General features: G+C 32.1%; 1 protein-coding gene across 1 annotated transcript; it reads right to left on the bottom strand.

The window, feature by feature from the left end:
- Window positions 1-7958: 7958 nt before the first annotated feature.
- Window positions 7959-12440, bottom strand: LOC100799090 (mitotic checkpoint serine/threonine-protein kinase BUB1 beta-like). The gene is given in 11 exon segments (NM_001253311.1): window positions 7959-8413; window positions 8499-8576; window positions 9333-9415; window positions 9554-9713; window positions 10147-10201; window positions 10281-10344; window positions 10434-10515; window positions 10926-11083; window positions 11165-11309; window positions 11951-12010; window positions 12175-12440. Coding segments are annotated over 11 exon segments (1155 nt in total). The 5' UTR covers window positions 12381-12440; the 3' UTR covers window positions 7959-8349.
- Window positions 12441-18771: the final 6331 nt, after the last annotated feature.

Genomic DNA, 18771 nt, shown 5'->3' with positions numbered 1-18771 from the left:
GAAATTAGGGTTTAGTGGTGGGTCTAGTGCTTAGGGTTTAGGGGGTTTAGGGTTTAAGGTTTAGGGTGTAGTGGTTAGGGTTTATGGTTTATTGGTTAGGGTTAGGACTTTATGATTTATGATTTAGGGTTGGGGCTTTAGGGTTTAGGGTTTATGGTCTAGGGTTTAGGGCTGGGCTTAGGGCTTAGGGGTTAGGGTGAAGGGCTTAGGGATTAGGGCTTAGGGGTTAGGGTGTAGGCCTCAGGATTTAGTGTTTAGAGTTTATAGAGAACAGCTAATTGGTATCTCATCCCTATATGTCGCAAGCCATTAAGGGATTGCTACATTCCAAAAGAATTAATGTTAAAAAAAAGCTAAACTACACAAACCAAAATAAGCAATTTTACTAACTAACGATTTCATTTAAGACCACAAACTAAATACATTCAAGAGAAGTTAAATCAACACATGTCACTCGTCTGACATACATAAATCAATTAAATGAACAATTCCCACAGTCGGATTGCATTGGACATCGACGCCCGTTGTGCGTTTCTGTTCCACATCTATTACATTTTTGTCGGTGCTCAGATGGTTCGAGCCAATCCATCTCATTCCTTATCCTTGTTGATTTTGGTCGACCTTTCGCACGAATTGTAGTTGGGTCATGGATAAGTGTCCATGCGTCATCAGAAGAAGGAATTGTCGCTTCATTCCCAAGAGGCCACCATTGTGCGGAGTAAGCTTTTAAGATGTGTTCATTTGTGTGAATAACATCTATATAATGGTAGTAGTTCATGCTCACGTAACCATAAGCTGCAATAATGTGTGAACATGGATAGTGAAGCGCAGAATACTTTCCGCATTGACAATAATGGTCATTCAAGTTAACTGCCCACTTTTGTTCGCCACGTTGCGTTATAGGATTGAAGGTCTCCTCTACTTTAAACCTTGTCGAGTGGATATCATACACGCGAACGATGTGTGAACAAGCTTGTTCTTGATTTTTTCTAAGTTCTTTAACAAGCTTAGAACAATATACTTGTCCTTTATTTAACTGTCTTTGGGCTTGGCAGCCATGATCAACAAAGTACTTTTGACACCTACTATATGTTGATTTGACCAACGATGTTATCGGTATGTTGCGACAATCCTTCAAAACCTTATTTATACATTCTGAGAGGTTGGTTGTCATGTGGCCATATCGACGTCCTTCTCTATCATAAGCCATGGTCCATTTTTCCTTTGAAATGCGATCAATCCATGTTGCTATGACTGGACTCCGTTGACAGAATTTTTCTAAATTTTGATCAAAAATATGCTTGCAAGGAGTGTAGCCTACATGAAATTAGTTAGCAACAACAATTTTAAGTATATATGAGACTTAAATTAACATGACCATGATAAATGAAATCTTACCCAATTTCTTCAACATTTCTTTTTGTTTGGCATTATTGAATTTGCGATTGAAATTGTTTGTTATGTGTCGGACGCAGTAAACATGATAACCGTGGGGAGGTTGCCAACCAAGTGCTTCGTTAGCCATAACAGACTTTAAACTCGTGTGACGATCAGATATGAGACAAATACCATTTTTATCTGTGACGTGTTCACGCAAGTGTGCCAAAAACCATGACCACACTATTAATGTCTCACCTTCGACCACGACGAATGCTAGAGGAAGGACACCACCATTTCCATCTTGTGATGTGGCCATTAAGAGGATCCCATGGTATTTGCCGTACAAATGTGTGTCGTCAACTTGTATGATTGGCTTACAATACTTGAAAGCCTCTTTACATTGACCAAAAGTCCAAAACACTCTATGAAACTAACGGTGTTCGCGACTAACCGTATTCCCAACGATAAAATCGTCATGTAGTATTTGAAAATATAATTCAGGAGAATGATTTTGCATGTGTGCTAGCCAAGACGAAAGTTTCGCATATGACTCTTCTCAATCGCCATATTCAATAGCAATGGCTTTTTGTTTCGCCAACCAAGCTTTTTTGTACGACACCTTGTAGGCAAATTCACTGTTAATCCTCTCTTGAATCAAAGAAACTTTTATTGATGGATCTTCTCTAATCATACATGTCAATAAAATAACAAAATTTAAATGACAATTAACGCAAAAGTAGCATAATATGAACATAAAATACATACCTACTACACACGTGGCAATTAAATCTGAATCAAGCTTCTCGTGATCTTGTGTCATGGTCATATTGAGACATGTGTGTGGTCCACCCCATTGTGTGACTTTCTATGAATCAATTTTTTTAGATAAAATTGCCCTCATATAGAAAGGGCAAGGATACTCTGTGCTTTTATTCAAGCAACAAACGACATACGTGTTCGATTTACTTTCAACAACTTTGAAACTTTGATGCACCTTCATAACATATTGTTTGACTGCATTTTTTACCACATCTTTACTATCAAAATCCATGCCCAACATTAAAACTCGATGGTATCTCCAAACCGCAAATGTCCTCCTCATCAGGATGACTCCAGTTGATATTGTTATAACGCAAAACATCATTCCAAAATGGATTTTGAATTCCTTCTACACCTAATAGTTAAAAAAAATTCAGGTCAATCTCACAATCATACTTATTTACCATTAAATATAATTGTCATAAAATGATAAATGTATTCAGTTATTTTTTTATTTAATAAATTATACCTTCTGCTGGGTGAACAATTCTTACTGGTTGAATCATGTCGGTGACTTCATCGTCTGTATCAGATATACCGTAAACACTATCATCTTTGTCTAAAGACTCTTCAACGTATGAGTTAGACACAAGATAATCATCATCTTCATCACCATGTAAATTGCTCACATTTCTTGGCGGTTGCGCCTTATTATTAGATAAATTATTTCCACATGATGTAAGAGAATTTGCAGAATGAAACATAGAACCATCAACCACATCTTTTTCTATGTACAATTCTAGAACTGACATTTGATCTTGTTGTTGAAAACTTTCGAGCATGGTTTCAACATCTTTGTCATCACAAATTTGCAAAGCAACATATTTTCCAGAAACTAAAAATCTACAACTAATAGCAGAAATAATTTTATTAGTTTCTAACTTTACCTTATCTCCAATTTTTTTTCAAAGCATTGAAACTAATTTCACGTTTAATCTGAATCGCTTTTTTACTGCCTTCAAATATTACACCATCATTCTCTTCATATACCCTTCCATTGAAATACAACACTGTTATAACCGAATTCATGATATACCTACAAAAATAATATTTTAAATAATTATTCATAATAATAATAAATTCAAAATAAAAAATATAATCACAAAAAACCTCTTTACTTAAACTTCAAATAAAAAACAACATTGTAACAAAAAATTAATTACTTCAAATAAATATCATGCCACAAACTTAAAAAACTTGTACGCTCACAAAGTAAAAATTTTAAAGGCACGTCAAACCATTAACGAAGTTGCTATTATAGATAATTAATCTTAAAAATAATAACTTCAAAATAAATAATTCTAATTCAAAAAATACTACACTCAAACGGAAAAATTAAACATTAAAAATACCACACTTCATATTAAAAATTTATTCTAACAAAAAATTAATCATATGATGTACAAACTTAAAAAACTTTAACGCTTTCAAAGTAAAAAATTTAAAGGCCGAACGAAACCTTCCAAAGTATACATTTTAAAGGCAAAACAATTCATTACTAACTTCCTATTATAAATAATTAATGCTAACATTAATAACTCCAAAAAAAAATATTTAATTACAAAAAATACTCGAAACTCAAATTTTATTTCAGACTAAAAATAATTACTTAAAATAAATTAAAACAATGTCATAGAAATTAATAAATAAAAATGATGTCTGTCGAAACTTCAAATTTATTCCGAACTCAAAATAATTATTTCAACTAAATAAAAACGATCCCTCATAAATTAATAAATAAAAATGATGCAACAAAACAGAAATTACTCATTAAGACAAACTTTAAAAACATTTAGAAGACTTACAAATATTTATAGAGGTACCAACATAAAAGCATTCACAGACTCAACAATTTTTTTTTAGAGGCACAAACCATGAAGCATACAGGAAAGCATATTCTATACTCAAAATAATTATTTCAAATTGTCGCAACATGCCCTTTTGCGGGCGAGCGAGGCGAGGCTCACGGGTGCACTTTCCAAAGGAGGAAAAGATGCGTGGAGTCGCCACCAACGTTTATTTGTGGAAAACGTCGGGAAAATCGAAGGAAACTGGTCAAAATAAAAATTCTAAGTTCGGGAGTTGTATTTACGTTTGAGGAAGGTATTAGCACCTCTCACGTTTGTCTCAAAGGACAACAGCCTATTTTTTAGAATTGTAGAAATTGTATTACCTTAACTTTTATTTCTTTTTATTTTTTGAGGTCGACAAAAGCGGGGCTTTTGCTCCTACGTACCCTCCTTTGGAGAGGAAATCAGACCTACGTAGTTCTTTCTTAAGAGTGAATCAAGCGATTCTTTTTACTTGAATTTGTGATCATTTTTAAGGCGTTGGACCTTAAAAATGATCCTTTTTACTTGGTAAGAAATTGAAATGATAAACTTTCAAACCCTATTTTTTGTGGACGAGCTTGACTAGGCGAGTTGATTTTAGCCTTAGTTTCACTTTAGTTATTAGTCAATCCAATTAAGAATGAGAAATCCCAAAGAGAAAACGTCCGATTGATTTTTTCGCTTCATTTGACTAAAAGATATTTTTTATTATTATATTATTATTTTACCTCTTTTTTTATTTCCAACGTGGTTACGACACGACCGAATGGTCGGAATTCATTTTAACCGAAATTAACGGATGATACAATTCAAATGATCGGTGGAAATTTATTTTATTTTTAGATTAGACGAGAAATGACTTAAATAAATGACTGAAGCACGTCAAAAGGGGGTATAGAAAGCGAATGAAAACGAGAATAAAAATACATGAAACAAAATGTGGACCACCACGGGTACATAGAATGAATTGAAAAGCTCGGTTTGGGGTACTTACCAGTTGAAGACTGAAGAAAACGAAGAACGAACGATGAATGTTGAAGAACGGTCGAGAATCTTCGCGTAATTACTCACGGAAACGTTACGAAAGCGCCTCGGCTTGGATTTTCTTCACGGAAACAATTTTCCTCAGCAATTTCGAGAGAATAAGAAGTGCCAAGAAGGTTGAACCCCTTCTCTCTTCACTCCTCCCCCTATTTATAGCAAAATAGGGGAGGAGCTTGCCACCCAGCTCGCCCAGGAGAGCAAGGTTGCTTTCTCCAGAAGCAACAGCCTTCTGGAGGAAGAATCTAGAAGGCCCAAGTGGGCCTGATTGCTATTTGTACCCCCTTTTTTACTAAATGCACCCCTTTACCTTTTTTGGTAATTCTTTTTCTGTAACGTTACGAAACTTTACGAATTTCGTAACGATACTTATTTTCCTTCCGCAAGGTTACGAATCCTTACGGATTATGTATTTACTCTTTTTTAGCTTTCGAAGAAGTTACGAAAACTCACGGATTGCGAAAAACACCTCCTTTCAATTTCCGTCACATTACGGAATTTTCACGGATCGCGTAAGCCTGCTTCCTTTTGATTTTCGGCACGTCTCGGGACTTCACATATTGTGCAACAAAGGGTGCCAAGTATCTCGAAACGGCCAATCAAACGTTGTATATCATCAAATAATAATCCCCGAACGAAATTAGGGTATGACACAAATAAATAAAAACAATCCCACATATATTAATAAATAAAAATGATAGAGAAATTAATGATTAACAGAAATTTAAAAACACTTACAACACTAAAAAAATTTTAGAGGCACCAACACAAAACCATTCACAGACTCGGAATTTTTTAGACCCACGAACACAAAGCATTCACAGGCTCAACAATTTTCTTTAGAGGCACAAACCATGGAGGATAAAGCATCACATGAATTTTCAATTTAAAGGCACAGCAAACATACTTCAAATAAATAAAAACGATACTACATAAATTAATAAATAAATTAATACAACATAAAAGAGAAATTACTGGAGAGAAATTTAAAAACACTTAGAAGACTGAGAAATTCTTTACAGACACCAAGAGCATTCACACAGGTTCAGCCGTTTTTATAAGGCACAAAGCATTCCATAGATTTTCTATTTAAAAGCACAACAGCCACATATCGCCAATACAAGTGGCGATTTAGGCTCCACACAAATCGCCATCCCTGGTTGCGACACCAGCATAGCCTGTGACCCCCTAGCCTGCACCCTCTGCACAAAGCATGTGTCATCTACACGCCAAAGACAAATCGTCAGGCATAGTGGCGACAAAGGGGTGCCAAATCGCCAGCCCCCCTGGCGGATCCCGTGCAGGCTTGTCTCGCCATGCATGCTGGCGATATGCATGCATGGATGGCTGGTTTCACATGCAAAACAGACCCATGATGAAAAATCTTTAGAGACAACCCCATTCTGAGAAATAGTTTCTAAAAAGACCCCATTTAGGGCAATTTGCCAAATCATTGCAATAAACTTCAAGGGGCCTTGGTATAGGAGAAAATTTTTAGTTTCCTTGAAACTTTTAGTTGTATGAAACTAGCCTCTTCTTCCTGTAGACCTAACCCCATTAGTTCCCATGTTTAGTTTGATTGTTTAAAAAATATACTAAATTGTAATTTTGATCTTCATATAATTTTTAATTTATGATTTTTGTTTCTTCACTGACATGGAACTTATATGACAAGGAGTTAAATAAAGTAAAAAATAAAAAAGATCTTGATAATAGTTGAACTCATGATTATTTATTTAAAAATAAGAATAAAACATCAAAACACTTGTTTTCATTAGTTAATTTTATAAACACTATTTTTTATGAATCATTAGTCAAGAGTTATTCATTATTTTTGAATTATCAAAATTTATAAATTAAAAAATATTTCATATTTAATTTTAGATGTATTTATTTTTATTATAAAATTTTATTTTAATATAAATTAGTAAATTATTCTATATAAAAGTTTGTTCTTATTTTATTATAATATATTGATTATATCAGAAAAATGATTTTATGTAATTTATACATATTATGTAAATTTAAAAGAATATTTAAATAATCTAAAAAAATGAAATATTTATTACGTATTATAATTAAAATAAAAATTTGTATTATTTATATATAAAAATAAATTTTATAAATTACATAAAATGATTTACATATTAATTTATGTAATTTTCTTTATTTATATAATTGATATTAAAAAACTTATTTACTAAATAATTTTTTATAGTTAAAACAAAAATATTAACACTAAGTTTTCTAAAAAAATAAATATTAAATTTTTATTGATTTATATAATTAGAATAAAAATAATTTGCATATTAAAATAAATTTATTTAGTTTTGGAATTTACGTATTGATTGAAGTAATTATATTGATTTATGTAATTTGAGTAAAATAATTTGTTTATTAAAATTAATTTACAAAATAATTTATGTAAATAATTTATATATTAATTTATGAAAATTAATTATAAAATGATATAAAATAAAATTAAAAATATTATATTAAATACTTTTATAATTTATAAAAAATTTAATTCAAAAAAATTAATAATTCTTAATTAATGATTCGTACAAAACAGTATTTATAAAATTAATTAAAAAATAAAACAAGTATCTCAATAATTTATTATTTTATTTTTGAATATAAAATCATAAGTTCCACTCTTATCAAGATTGAGAACCAAAATCATAGAACTAAAATTATAATTTAACCTAAAAAATAATATGCTCATAAAATAATGTTTCCTACAATATTTATAATCAAACAAATTTATTCATTCATAATTTACAGAATTCATGATTCACATGAAAGTATTTTCCTTATACGAACACGCCAGTTTATTTTGGAAAAAATAGACTACCAATTTTACAATATTAGTTTTGCAAATGAACAGAATTGAATTGAGGTAATGACATGTAGCCTCACATTACAAATTTCTTAAATTCTCTGTCCAAATATTACTCGTACATTGTTTTCAACCATATTACTCGTACATTGTTTTCAACCAATTAAACAAACCCGAATTGAATTGAGGTAATGACATGTAGCCTCACATTACAAATTTCTTAAATTCTCTGTCCAAATATTACTCGTACATTATTTTCAACCATATTACTCGTACATTGTTTTCAACCAATTAAACAAACCCGAAATTCCAGTACCAACTAGAAAGCACATGTTAAATGTGGTCAAGCTTTCCAGGGGAAAGCTGAGCGGCAAACTGTTGAAGAAATTATGGCACAACACTGCTGCAATCCATGGCTTCCATCAAAGGTTCAATGAATTATCTAGGGAGGCTGTTTTGAGGAAAGTTGCGTAATGGATTCTTCCTCAGTAGCTCTGTTTCCCTGAAAGGAACAATTATACAGATAGGTGTCAATTCATGAGGACCCCTTTTCAGAAATTGTCACGTGAATCAGATTAATTAATTACCTTTTCAGTTCCTTGTCGTCCTCTTGCCTAATCTTCAAATTTGACGACTTGCAACCCTCTGCTTTCTTACTCTGTGAACTGTTACAACATGTAAGTAGTTCAGGACTATAATCTACAAAAGAAATCCAACCATAGACCAGAAGCACATAAACCTTCATTCCATAGCATCCTACCGAGTCATTCTTAACATTATTCTTTTCGAACAAGAAAAGGTTAAACTTTTCTCTTGCAAGGTAAAATGTGTTCAAGTCCCTTAAGTTTTAGTCAAAATTGATTTTAGTCCCTACATTATAAAGATAATGTCCTTGTAATTTTTGAAATGATAACTCAAGGGACAACCTGTGTAGTCTAAAAATTCGTAGGAATAAAATTTCAGGATTAAAATGATACATTTTTAAAATGTAAGGACTTAAAAACCAATTTTGATCAAATCTCGTTTCCAATGGTAGCTCCAAAGGACAAGTTGTGCACTCTAAAAATTGATAGGAATAAAAATTCCAGGATTGATTCTCCCCCCAACCGATGAAAAATCCAGGATTGATTTTAGTTCTTATATTTTAAAATCACTTTTTTAAAACTACTAAAACCAATCTTGATGGAATCTCATTTCCCGTAATAACTCAAAAGGACAAGTTGTGTACTCTAAAATATTGATAGGAATAAAATATTTCAGGATTACATAGATATGAAAAATTATAAGAATGATATATTTTTCACCCCATTTTTAAGGAAAACTAAGTTTGAAAGAACAAAATTGAGTTGGTTGCCATTTCGGAAACATCTTTATGTAAACCTGACAGCCAAAAACTGACAAGGGAAAGTGATTCCACTTACTCTTGACATTCTTCATCAACAAACACTGGGATAAAGGCACTTGCAGTAGCCCCTCCAGTTCTAGTCCCAGGTCGCTGTGGAATCTGAAATCATTCCGTAACTTGGGCATTAAATGAATATAGAACACACATACCAAAAGAAAGTACAGTTTGGTAATATGTTATATTATGATTTATGAACAATCATGAAAAGGCAAGCAAAAAAGATGTGAAAATTAGCACCTTATAGGACTTCCACTTGCCAGGAATTGCATTGTTTTCCTTATTTCTGTCAGCTCGAGCTCCAAGTGTGTGCCAAGAGTGCGACAGGTCTGGCTTATGAGGATCAGTATCACCAGTGTCAGCTGAATCTTTATAAATGGAAAGTGGAGCTGCTCGGGTCCTACATGAAGAGAGAACAATATGATGGACATTCATCAAGAATTCTGAATAAAAAATTTTCATAGGAGATGCGAAACCCTTCACATTCAAAATGACTAAGGAGCAAAGTTGCATGAGTTTGGAGTTAACAATTCATATACTTCTCTACAATACAATACTGTGTAGTGTGCAATTTGAAAAATAAGCATTTTATGATAATAAAAAAATATTAAATAAAGGAAATGAAAGGAAGAACCACCACATAGCCAACTCCAACTAATAAAGCCAATAAACAACCCTATTACCTATCATTCTCAGTAGATGGATGGACAGGGTGCAATTTGAAAAATAAGTATTTTACAATGCAAAAATACAAGAACAAAAGGAAATGAAAGGAAGAACCACCAGATAACCAACTCCAACAACTAAAAAAGCCAAAGAAACAACCCTATTACCTATCATTCTTAGCACAAGGATCACGGTTCGAGTTCAAAATGGACAGCGGTGCACCTGCAACCACAGGGAAGATGTTCAGAATTCGTATTCAGGAATTTGAGGCAACAGATATTGCACAAAATAAAGGACTCACGATTTTCTCCCTTGGCAAGAACAGTTCCAAAGCTACGCGTGGGTGCCAGTTTTTCTACTGCATCCTAGACAGCAGAAGAATAGTAGATAGATCAATAGATCATACTATAATTATAACAGTTTCAAAGAGGTACTCAATTGGAACACCACATACATCTATAGCTATAGGCCTTGCCATTGAGCGTGCAAAAAATTGTCTATAAGCAGCCTTCAATTTATCAACCGGTTGAGCATTCCTGCAAAAATGCACCAATCAAATGAGGAATATCATTTGCAAGTTTGCAACACATGAAGGTCATAATGAAAAGTACAACATCAAAGTAGTACATGATAGCATACCACCAGAATATGATTATGAACACACACACAAACACTTTTGAACCACACTCCAAAACCAAATCCAAGCCAAGGTAACAAAATGGAGGGGAAATGTAGCAGCATTTCCAAATTTGTTTGAAATGAAATTACATGAAAAGCACTTTGGAGTAGCCAATCGGAGAAAATGGAGTTATTCAACTGTTCTTATATTATATTATATTTTATATATATATATATATATATATATATATATATAATATAAGAACTAACATAAATCACACAAGAAAAGATTTCCTTCTCACAGGCTCCGAGAGATTAGGGTCACTACCTAGATATGCCAAGCTCCATCATCTGATTGGCAGCTTTAAACTTGTTCTTAGATTCCAAATGCAAAGCATATGAAATGTAGAAAATGGAATGAGTTTTTCCAATTCCATTTGCATCCAGAAAAGCATAGATGACGTCTGCATCAAAGCAATTATCTGCCTGCAACATTGCTTAAACTGTCACAAATAATTGAAGTAACCACATTATAATGCATTCAAGAGTGTGATAAAGGATACCGACATATTCAAGCCACACTTTGAGGTAGCGAAGATCATCCTTATAGAGCTCTGAGTGCCAAAAGGCACGCACACACTGCTCATAAATCACCACCAGCCCCGAGCTGTCTCCGCCAGGAGGAAACGCCTCCTGAACCCACTTGATACACCTTCAACATCAATAAAGTTAATTTAGATAAATAAATAGTAAAACAGTAAGCTCTTAGTTGCTTAATGACTAAACAATAACAGAGCACATGTCACATATCATACGAAAAAATATATCATATGTAAAACACGTCAAATGAAACATTCTTAATACTATTTTATTTTATGTTTGCATTTGATTATGAGAAAATGGGGGAAAATAACTTTAAAAAACGAAATTTCAAAATCTCCTGGGTTGAAATTTCCAAATATTTTCTCCTCTTATTTTCTCTCGATACAAACAAATAGATTGTTGATGTATATACTTATTATTAGAACATTAAAAAACTTCAGAAAAACATCTTTCTCATCTCTTTAGTCACTGTTCTCAAACTAATGCAAAAATTGCTCAGTAGATCATATTAGTTACGGGATGGTAAAAATTATGTCCAAGGTTCGAAACGCCAACTTTTGTTAAATTTAAGTGATTTGACCTATTCAACACATATTTTTAGGGTTTGCCTAGGGCAATTTATTTATGACATGTGGGAAGATTAAATATTTTGTGTATAATGGGGAAAATGAGATTTCAACCTAAAATTGCATACAAACTACCCAAAGAAAAGTGAATATTGGGGATGGAAAGAGATATATTTATACTCACTGTATCCAGGGAAGAAGAGGGTCATCACCTTGGTATTCTTCGATGGCTTCAATCAGCTTCCTGTTTCAGGGAAACACAGAAATGAGACAAAATCACAAAAGAGATTAATTAATTAATTAATAGTTATTTTTTATCGATAAATATTAGTTGTTAGTTTTTGTCTGAGTGAGACAGATTCGAACACGCGGCCTCTCCCTCCATGAAGAGTGGGAATAAAAACGAACCTTCGTTGTTCCATGAGGGATTTCTTGAGTTCGTTATCGGTGTGGGAGTTGAGGGCGTGGTTCAAGAGGTTGACGTTGCGGCCTCTCTTGAGCGGCCTCACGTTCTCCTTGAAGGTCTCCCACTCGTTCCCGTTCCTTATCTTCGACGCCAGAAACTCCGTCTCTGGGTCTATTGTCGTTATCTTCTCGATCTCGGTCTCCGCCATTGTTGCTGCTGCAGTGAAAATAGTGTGCTCTCCGTTCTACGAAAGAAAGAAAGAGAAAAAGAAAGGACGAATCTGAGGGTAAGTGGGAGCGGTATCGGGTTTTGTGATTCAAATTTTCAAAATTTAATTGTTATTTTATTTCATTTTGTAGGGTAAGCCAACTAGCCGTTACATCTCATTTCATTTTTTTAATTCAATTTTTCATACATAAAAAATAGATTATTTTATCTGTGTTGACTTAAGTGACAAGAAAGAGCCGAGAGGAATGATGTATGTGGCAATAAGATGACCTGATAAATTAGAATGATGTAACACTTTGTTTGGGAAGGAGATTGATAACACATAATAGGGTGGAACATAGAAAATTTTCAGATAATTATTTGACATAAAAATTAAATTTTTAGACAATAATATGAAAATAATTTATTATGAAAAGCATATTTAATTCAATCTGAAAAATATTTTTTTAGTTAATAAATGATAAGGAGGAGTTTTATCAAAATAAATAATTTAATTTTGGATAACATGATAAATGATATTTTTATTATTTTATTAAAAATAAAAAATGATAATAGTAAATTTAAGTTTTGTTTAAAAGCAAATTTTATAAGTCAATAAGAAAAAAATGTTTCTCAAACACTTTTATTTGATCAAATAAATTTGTAAACTTGTCAAAAAAATAAAAATTAATTAAAATAACTTGATGAACATATATGTAATTTACTTTTATATAGACTTAAGAAATTTTATCCTATTTATTTTTTTAAGATAATTCTTCCTTCAAAATAAGAAATACTTTAAATTAATAAAACATTTTTTATTGGTATGAATAAAAAAAATACTATTTGAAATTTACAATAACTCACTATCAATTTATCATGTCTAACCAACTGAGTTAGATTAATAAGATATTATTAAAAGTGAAATTAAAGAGTTAAGATATATACATTTAATATTTTTGGACAAAGCTAGAAGAGAACCAATGGTAGGATATATATTTTGGGTCCAGAGAATAGTGAAGAAAATGTGAGGGAAGGCATATGTTGCATGTGTGCATTGATAATAGACAACAAAATATTAATTTATATGATTTAAATAAGTTTTCATACTTAGAAAATAGCTCATTTTCATATTAGTACCTAACATTCATTTTTTTTTCAACCAAGTACCTGAAAAAAAATTTATGTTTCAATTTACTACATGTCATTAGTCTCTTTTCCTTAAGTGATGACATGACAGGCGAAGTGTCATGTCATTACACCCAAGGTTATCAAAATTGAGAGTCTACTCAAACTTGTGAGAGCTCCGTAAACTCGGCTAGTAAGAGTTTACTTCGTAAAAAAAATACCTATGAATAATAAGTAAATATATTCAAAATGCACCATTTTGCAAACAAATGACAATAAGTTCATAGTTCATATTATTAGTCTATTACAAAACATAAGTTCTCAAAATTAGATTGTCCAATTTGATTACGGGTAAAGGAAGGGAGCATGTCCAAGTTGGTTAAAATGGTTTTGCAGCCTCTTCCAGCATCTTCTTTGTTGGATCAAGTGACCTCGGAATAATTAAGAAGGGGGGAATTGAATTAATTATTAATGAACCTTTACTAATTAAAAAACTTATCCTTCTTAATGTTACTAGATTCAATTAGGCTTTTACTACAAAGTTAAGAAAGTAAAGAACATAAATAGAAACTTAACCAAAAGTAAAAGCGAAAATTAAGGTGCACAGCGGAAATTAAAAGTGTAGGGAAGAAGAAGACAAACACAAGAATTTTATACTGGTTCGGTAACAACCTGTGCCTACATCTAGTCCCCAAGCAACCTGCGGTCCTTGAAATTTATTTCAACCTTGTAAAAACCTTTACAAGCAAAGATCCACAAGGGATGTACCCTCCCTTATTCTCTTTGAACAACCAAGTGGATGTACCCTCCACTTGAACTGATCCACAAGAGATGTACCCTCTCTTATTCTCAGTTACAACAACCCAAGTAGATGTACCCTCTACTTGTACCACAAAGGATGTACCCTCCAATGTATTAAGACAAAGTTCTCAGGCAGTTAGTCCTTTGAAACTTTGTAAAGGGGAAACAAAAGATATCTCAGGCGGTTAGTCCTTTGAAATCTTTTGCTTAAGGGAAAGGGAAGAATCAAAAGAATTCTCAGGCGGTTAGTCATTTGTTCTTTTGGAAAAGGGAGAAGAGAGATACAAAAAGAATTCAGGCGATTCGTCTTTGTTGAATTCTTTTTGGCAAAGGGAGAATAGAATGAAAAAGATAAATAGCACAAGTTTTTGAACAAAGAACTTTTCTTGGAAGAGAAAATTTTGAACAAAAACTTTTAGAAAGATGAAGAGAAGATGAATCAGAAACAATTTGTTGAAAGAGATGAAAGAAACTATTGAAAGATTGATTGAAAGAGATGATTAAGATCAATGAATAATGTTTCATGCCAAGGTCACATATTTATAATTTCTTGATGACTCAAGTCAAAACTTGTAACTCTTGGCAATTCCTTTAAAACTAATTACTTAAAAAGTTAGGACTTTTGAAAGAATCTTCAAAAACAAGTCACTTGAAGAATTGTGACTTTTGGAAATGAATTTTTCGAAAACAGTCACGGGTAATCGATTACCATTAAGGTGTAATCGATTACACATCAGTAGATGTGACTCTTCATTTTGAATTTAGAAAATCTTAACATTTTAAAACACTGGTAATCGATTACATGTTTATGGTAATCGATTACAACTTTGTAAATCAGTTTGAAAAACAATGCTGGTTATCGATAATCGATTACTACCTTTTGGTAATCGATTACCAGAGAGTAAAACTCTTTGGTAAAAGATTTTGTGAAAACTTCTTGTGCTACTCAATATTTTGAAAATCTTTTTAATACTTATCTTGACTGAGTCTTCTTCTTGATTCTTGAATCTTGAGTCTTGAATCTTGATATTGATTATTCTTGAATCTTTGCTTGAAACTTTGCTTAACTCTTGGTTCTTTGGCATCATCAAAATAACCTTGGAAGACATTGCTTCCACATTCTTTACTCTTGTCAACATCTCAATTTCCCTAAGAGTTTGAAATTAGTTAAGAATAACAATTGATAAGAATAAGGCTACTAGCCTCTACACAGTCAGAAAAAAATTTAGTAAAAACTTGTCAAGATTCAATAAGAACAATTGTATAAGTCAAAATGGTTAGGAACTAGGAATCAATCAACTATCCATAGTAAAAAATAATGCTTTACTCATTATACCAAAATTTAAGCTCATCTAATACTTCCTAACAAGAAACAGTTAGCATGACATGCTTCAAATTGCTTGCATAAAAATTATAAGTCATGTTGTCTCTTGTAATTTCATCTAAGTTATCACAACCCAGTCGAGAAACTACTTCTGCAAAAAGAAAGAAGCCTTTAGGACTTGAGACAAACATTTTAAACAACCTCAACCTCCCATTACTTAACAAAAACTATAAACAAAAAACTAGGGAGCGTTGTGTACTTTGAACTGAAATAATAGCATCAGTTGTAGCATATCCAACTTTGTATTTATCGTACAGAGCACCTAGTTCATCCTGTACCTAACAATCTAACATCATTTATCAATTATCATAGACATTAGGAATTTAGATTTACGGAAAGAAGTTTATAAACTTGTGCCACTACACTTTTCACAGTAGGGAATAAACCTCTGGGTATGATCCTGAAATAGATATTTCAGATGGAGCAAACACCTCGTGGGTCGTGGTCGTGGCTCATGGTACTCGCGGCTTCTAAGCTTCTCTCGAGCTCGTCATTGACACAAGCTACCAAGCTTCTCTTGAGCTCGTTGTGTTCGTGGGTGGGACTCGCAGCTTCCAACAGAATCAGGCAACCACCGCACCACGTCGCTTGTCGCATGTCGTCTGGTCTCACACTCTCACGTCGCGCCGCTGCTGAACAACTCTAACTCGTCGTGAATGAAGAATAGGGACAAACACAAAATGAAAGAAGCAAAATCCCTAAACCAGAGTGGAGCAGTGGGCACAAAACGACACTGTATCGCAGAAAAAAAATATTCCAACTGAACTTGTGTGACTCGGGCCAGACTCGCGAGTTTACACGAGTCTACCGCGAGTCCACCGAGTCTGCTCTGAGTCTGCACAAAAACGAGTTTGCTTCCGAGTTGACTCGCAGGGACCAAGTAAACTCTTAAACTCGTAAGAGTTTACAAGTTGACTCTAGAGTTTGACAACCATGATCACACCTAATAATTGACAAGTCATTGCCACATCATTGAAGGTGATGATGTGGCAATGAGGTGTTAGTGATAAGGCATGATGACGTGATACTCGGTTTGCCACGTCATCACTTAACGAGACTAACGACACCTAATAAGTTGAAACATAAAATTTTTTTAGATACCTGGTTGGAAAAAAATGAATGTTAGATAGTAATCTAAAAATGACCTTTTTTAGGTATGAAAAACTTATTTAAGTCTTTTTTTAATGAATCATCTCACTCTAGTTGAACAAAGAAGGCAAGAAATAAAATAAAATGCAAAATATATATATATATATATATATATATATATATATATATATATATATATATAAAAGTAGGTATTATTTGGATTAGTTTAAATAGGAAAAAGTGAAAAAAAAATTGTATAAGAAAATATTATAATAGTAAATTAATTTAACAAAAAATTTAAACTTTTTTCAAATTTCATTTACATAATAGGAGGTTTGATAAGTAAAATTAACAACCAACAACACATAAATCAACAATCCCCTTTAGAATTCTCGTGACATCAGAGTTTGGCATCATCGCATCACTCTCTTGTTGTCTCGTGTTTTTTCTCTGTGCAAAGTGTTACCCATGGAGTAACAGGATTCATGATAGCAATATTAAAATAAAAAGGAGTTAGTATTTGTTTGGGTTTGGAAGGGTTCAAAGATTAAGGGTTCTCTAGTTTAGGTGCTTGAGGTTTTGGGTCATGGGTTATTAGTTTGTGATTTTGCTTATTCGAGTGGATTTTGCTTATCATGGGTTATTGAGTTGTGTTTTGGATCAGGGTATACAAAGTTGTTGTTTTGCATATTGGGGGAAAATTATTTTCTAATTTTTTGGCAGTTTTACATTGCTAGAAAATCTTTAACATTTTAGAACTTCTAGAAAACATCTCGAACAAGCAACATTTTACCATGTAACTACTACATCAAACTAATAGTCTGTATGAAAGTCACATGTTATCAATGAGGTTGTCGCATCATCACTTAATGGTGATAGTTTTTGGAGACTAAATATGATGATGAGCAATAGTTGAGGAACTAAGACAGGTAAAAAAATGTTAAAGACTAAAAGTAAATTTGTAAAAAGACAAGGGACTAAAATGTTGAGGACCAAAACTAGTTGAATTGTTAAGGTACTAAAAGTGAATTTCATGAAAAGATTAGGGACTAAAAATATGAATTGTCCAAAAAAATATGTGTTTGACATGTTTGACTAGTTGATAATGTGACAACTCATGGTTGTCACTATCACTTAAGGTAGTTGCTTAGTTGTGGTACCACAAAAGATCGATCAATACTTTGTTTAAGAACTAAAAGTGAAACTAAAAGAAAATTCAAGATCACAAAATATTTAACCTTATTTTTAAAATAAACAATTATTTTAAATTTTTATATTTTTATAGTATATAAAATATTATTAAACATTAAAAATATTAAATAATAAAACAATATTTTATTCAAAATCAAAACAAATATCCTTCCTCCTTTAATTACAAAAATATAGTTTTTCCCTCACTTTCCTTACGAAACTTAATTAAAATGTATTGATAATATAAATATTTTATACTATTATTTAATTATAAATTATTATATATGAAATTTTATTAATTTTTATACTAATTTTATGAGTTATAATTAAATTGATTTATTGATAGACGTAGTGTAAGATGATTTCTAATTAATTGATGTCATAAAATCTTTATATTGATAGTGAGTGAAATTTAAATTATTTCATAGCATTCATCATTACATAAAACTATACAAACTACATTATTCACAAATATCTCGAGTATGATAATTATCATTTAAAAGGACAAGATGTTTAAGACCTTTACTTGTATCCATAGTTCAATTTGTTGAAGCTTGACTCCTTTTCAAATAAAATTTTAATGACAACAAACTTTTAGTAAATTCTAAGTCTTCTAGACTTAAGCTATACTAATGATTTGTTTTGAGTATATCATTAATAAACCAGACTTTATGAGGAAACATGAAAGAAAGATTTGAAGCATCAGTCTAAATTATGTCATACCTCCAAACATAGGATATGTCGCATTAAATTAAAAGTGGAATTACAAGAAAGAGATTGACCATATGCATGAAAGATA

Source organism: Glycine max, chromosome 7 (genome assembly GCF_000004515.6).
Source record: "Glycine max cultivar Williams 82 chromosome 7, Glycine_max_v4.0, whole genome shotgun sequence".
Classification (NCBI taxonomy): Eukaryota; Viridiplantae; Streptophyta; class Magnoliopsida; order Fabales; family Fabaceae; genus Glycine; species Glycine max.
Note: the sequence above shows the minus strand (reverse complement) of the source record. Positions and strands in the feature narration are given on the sequence as shown.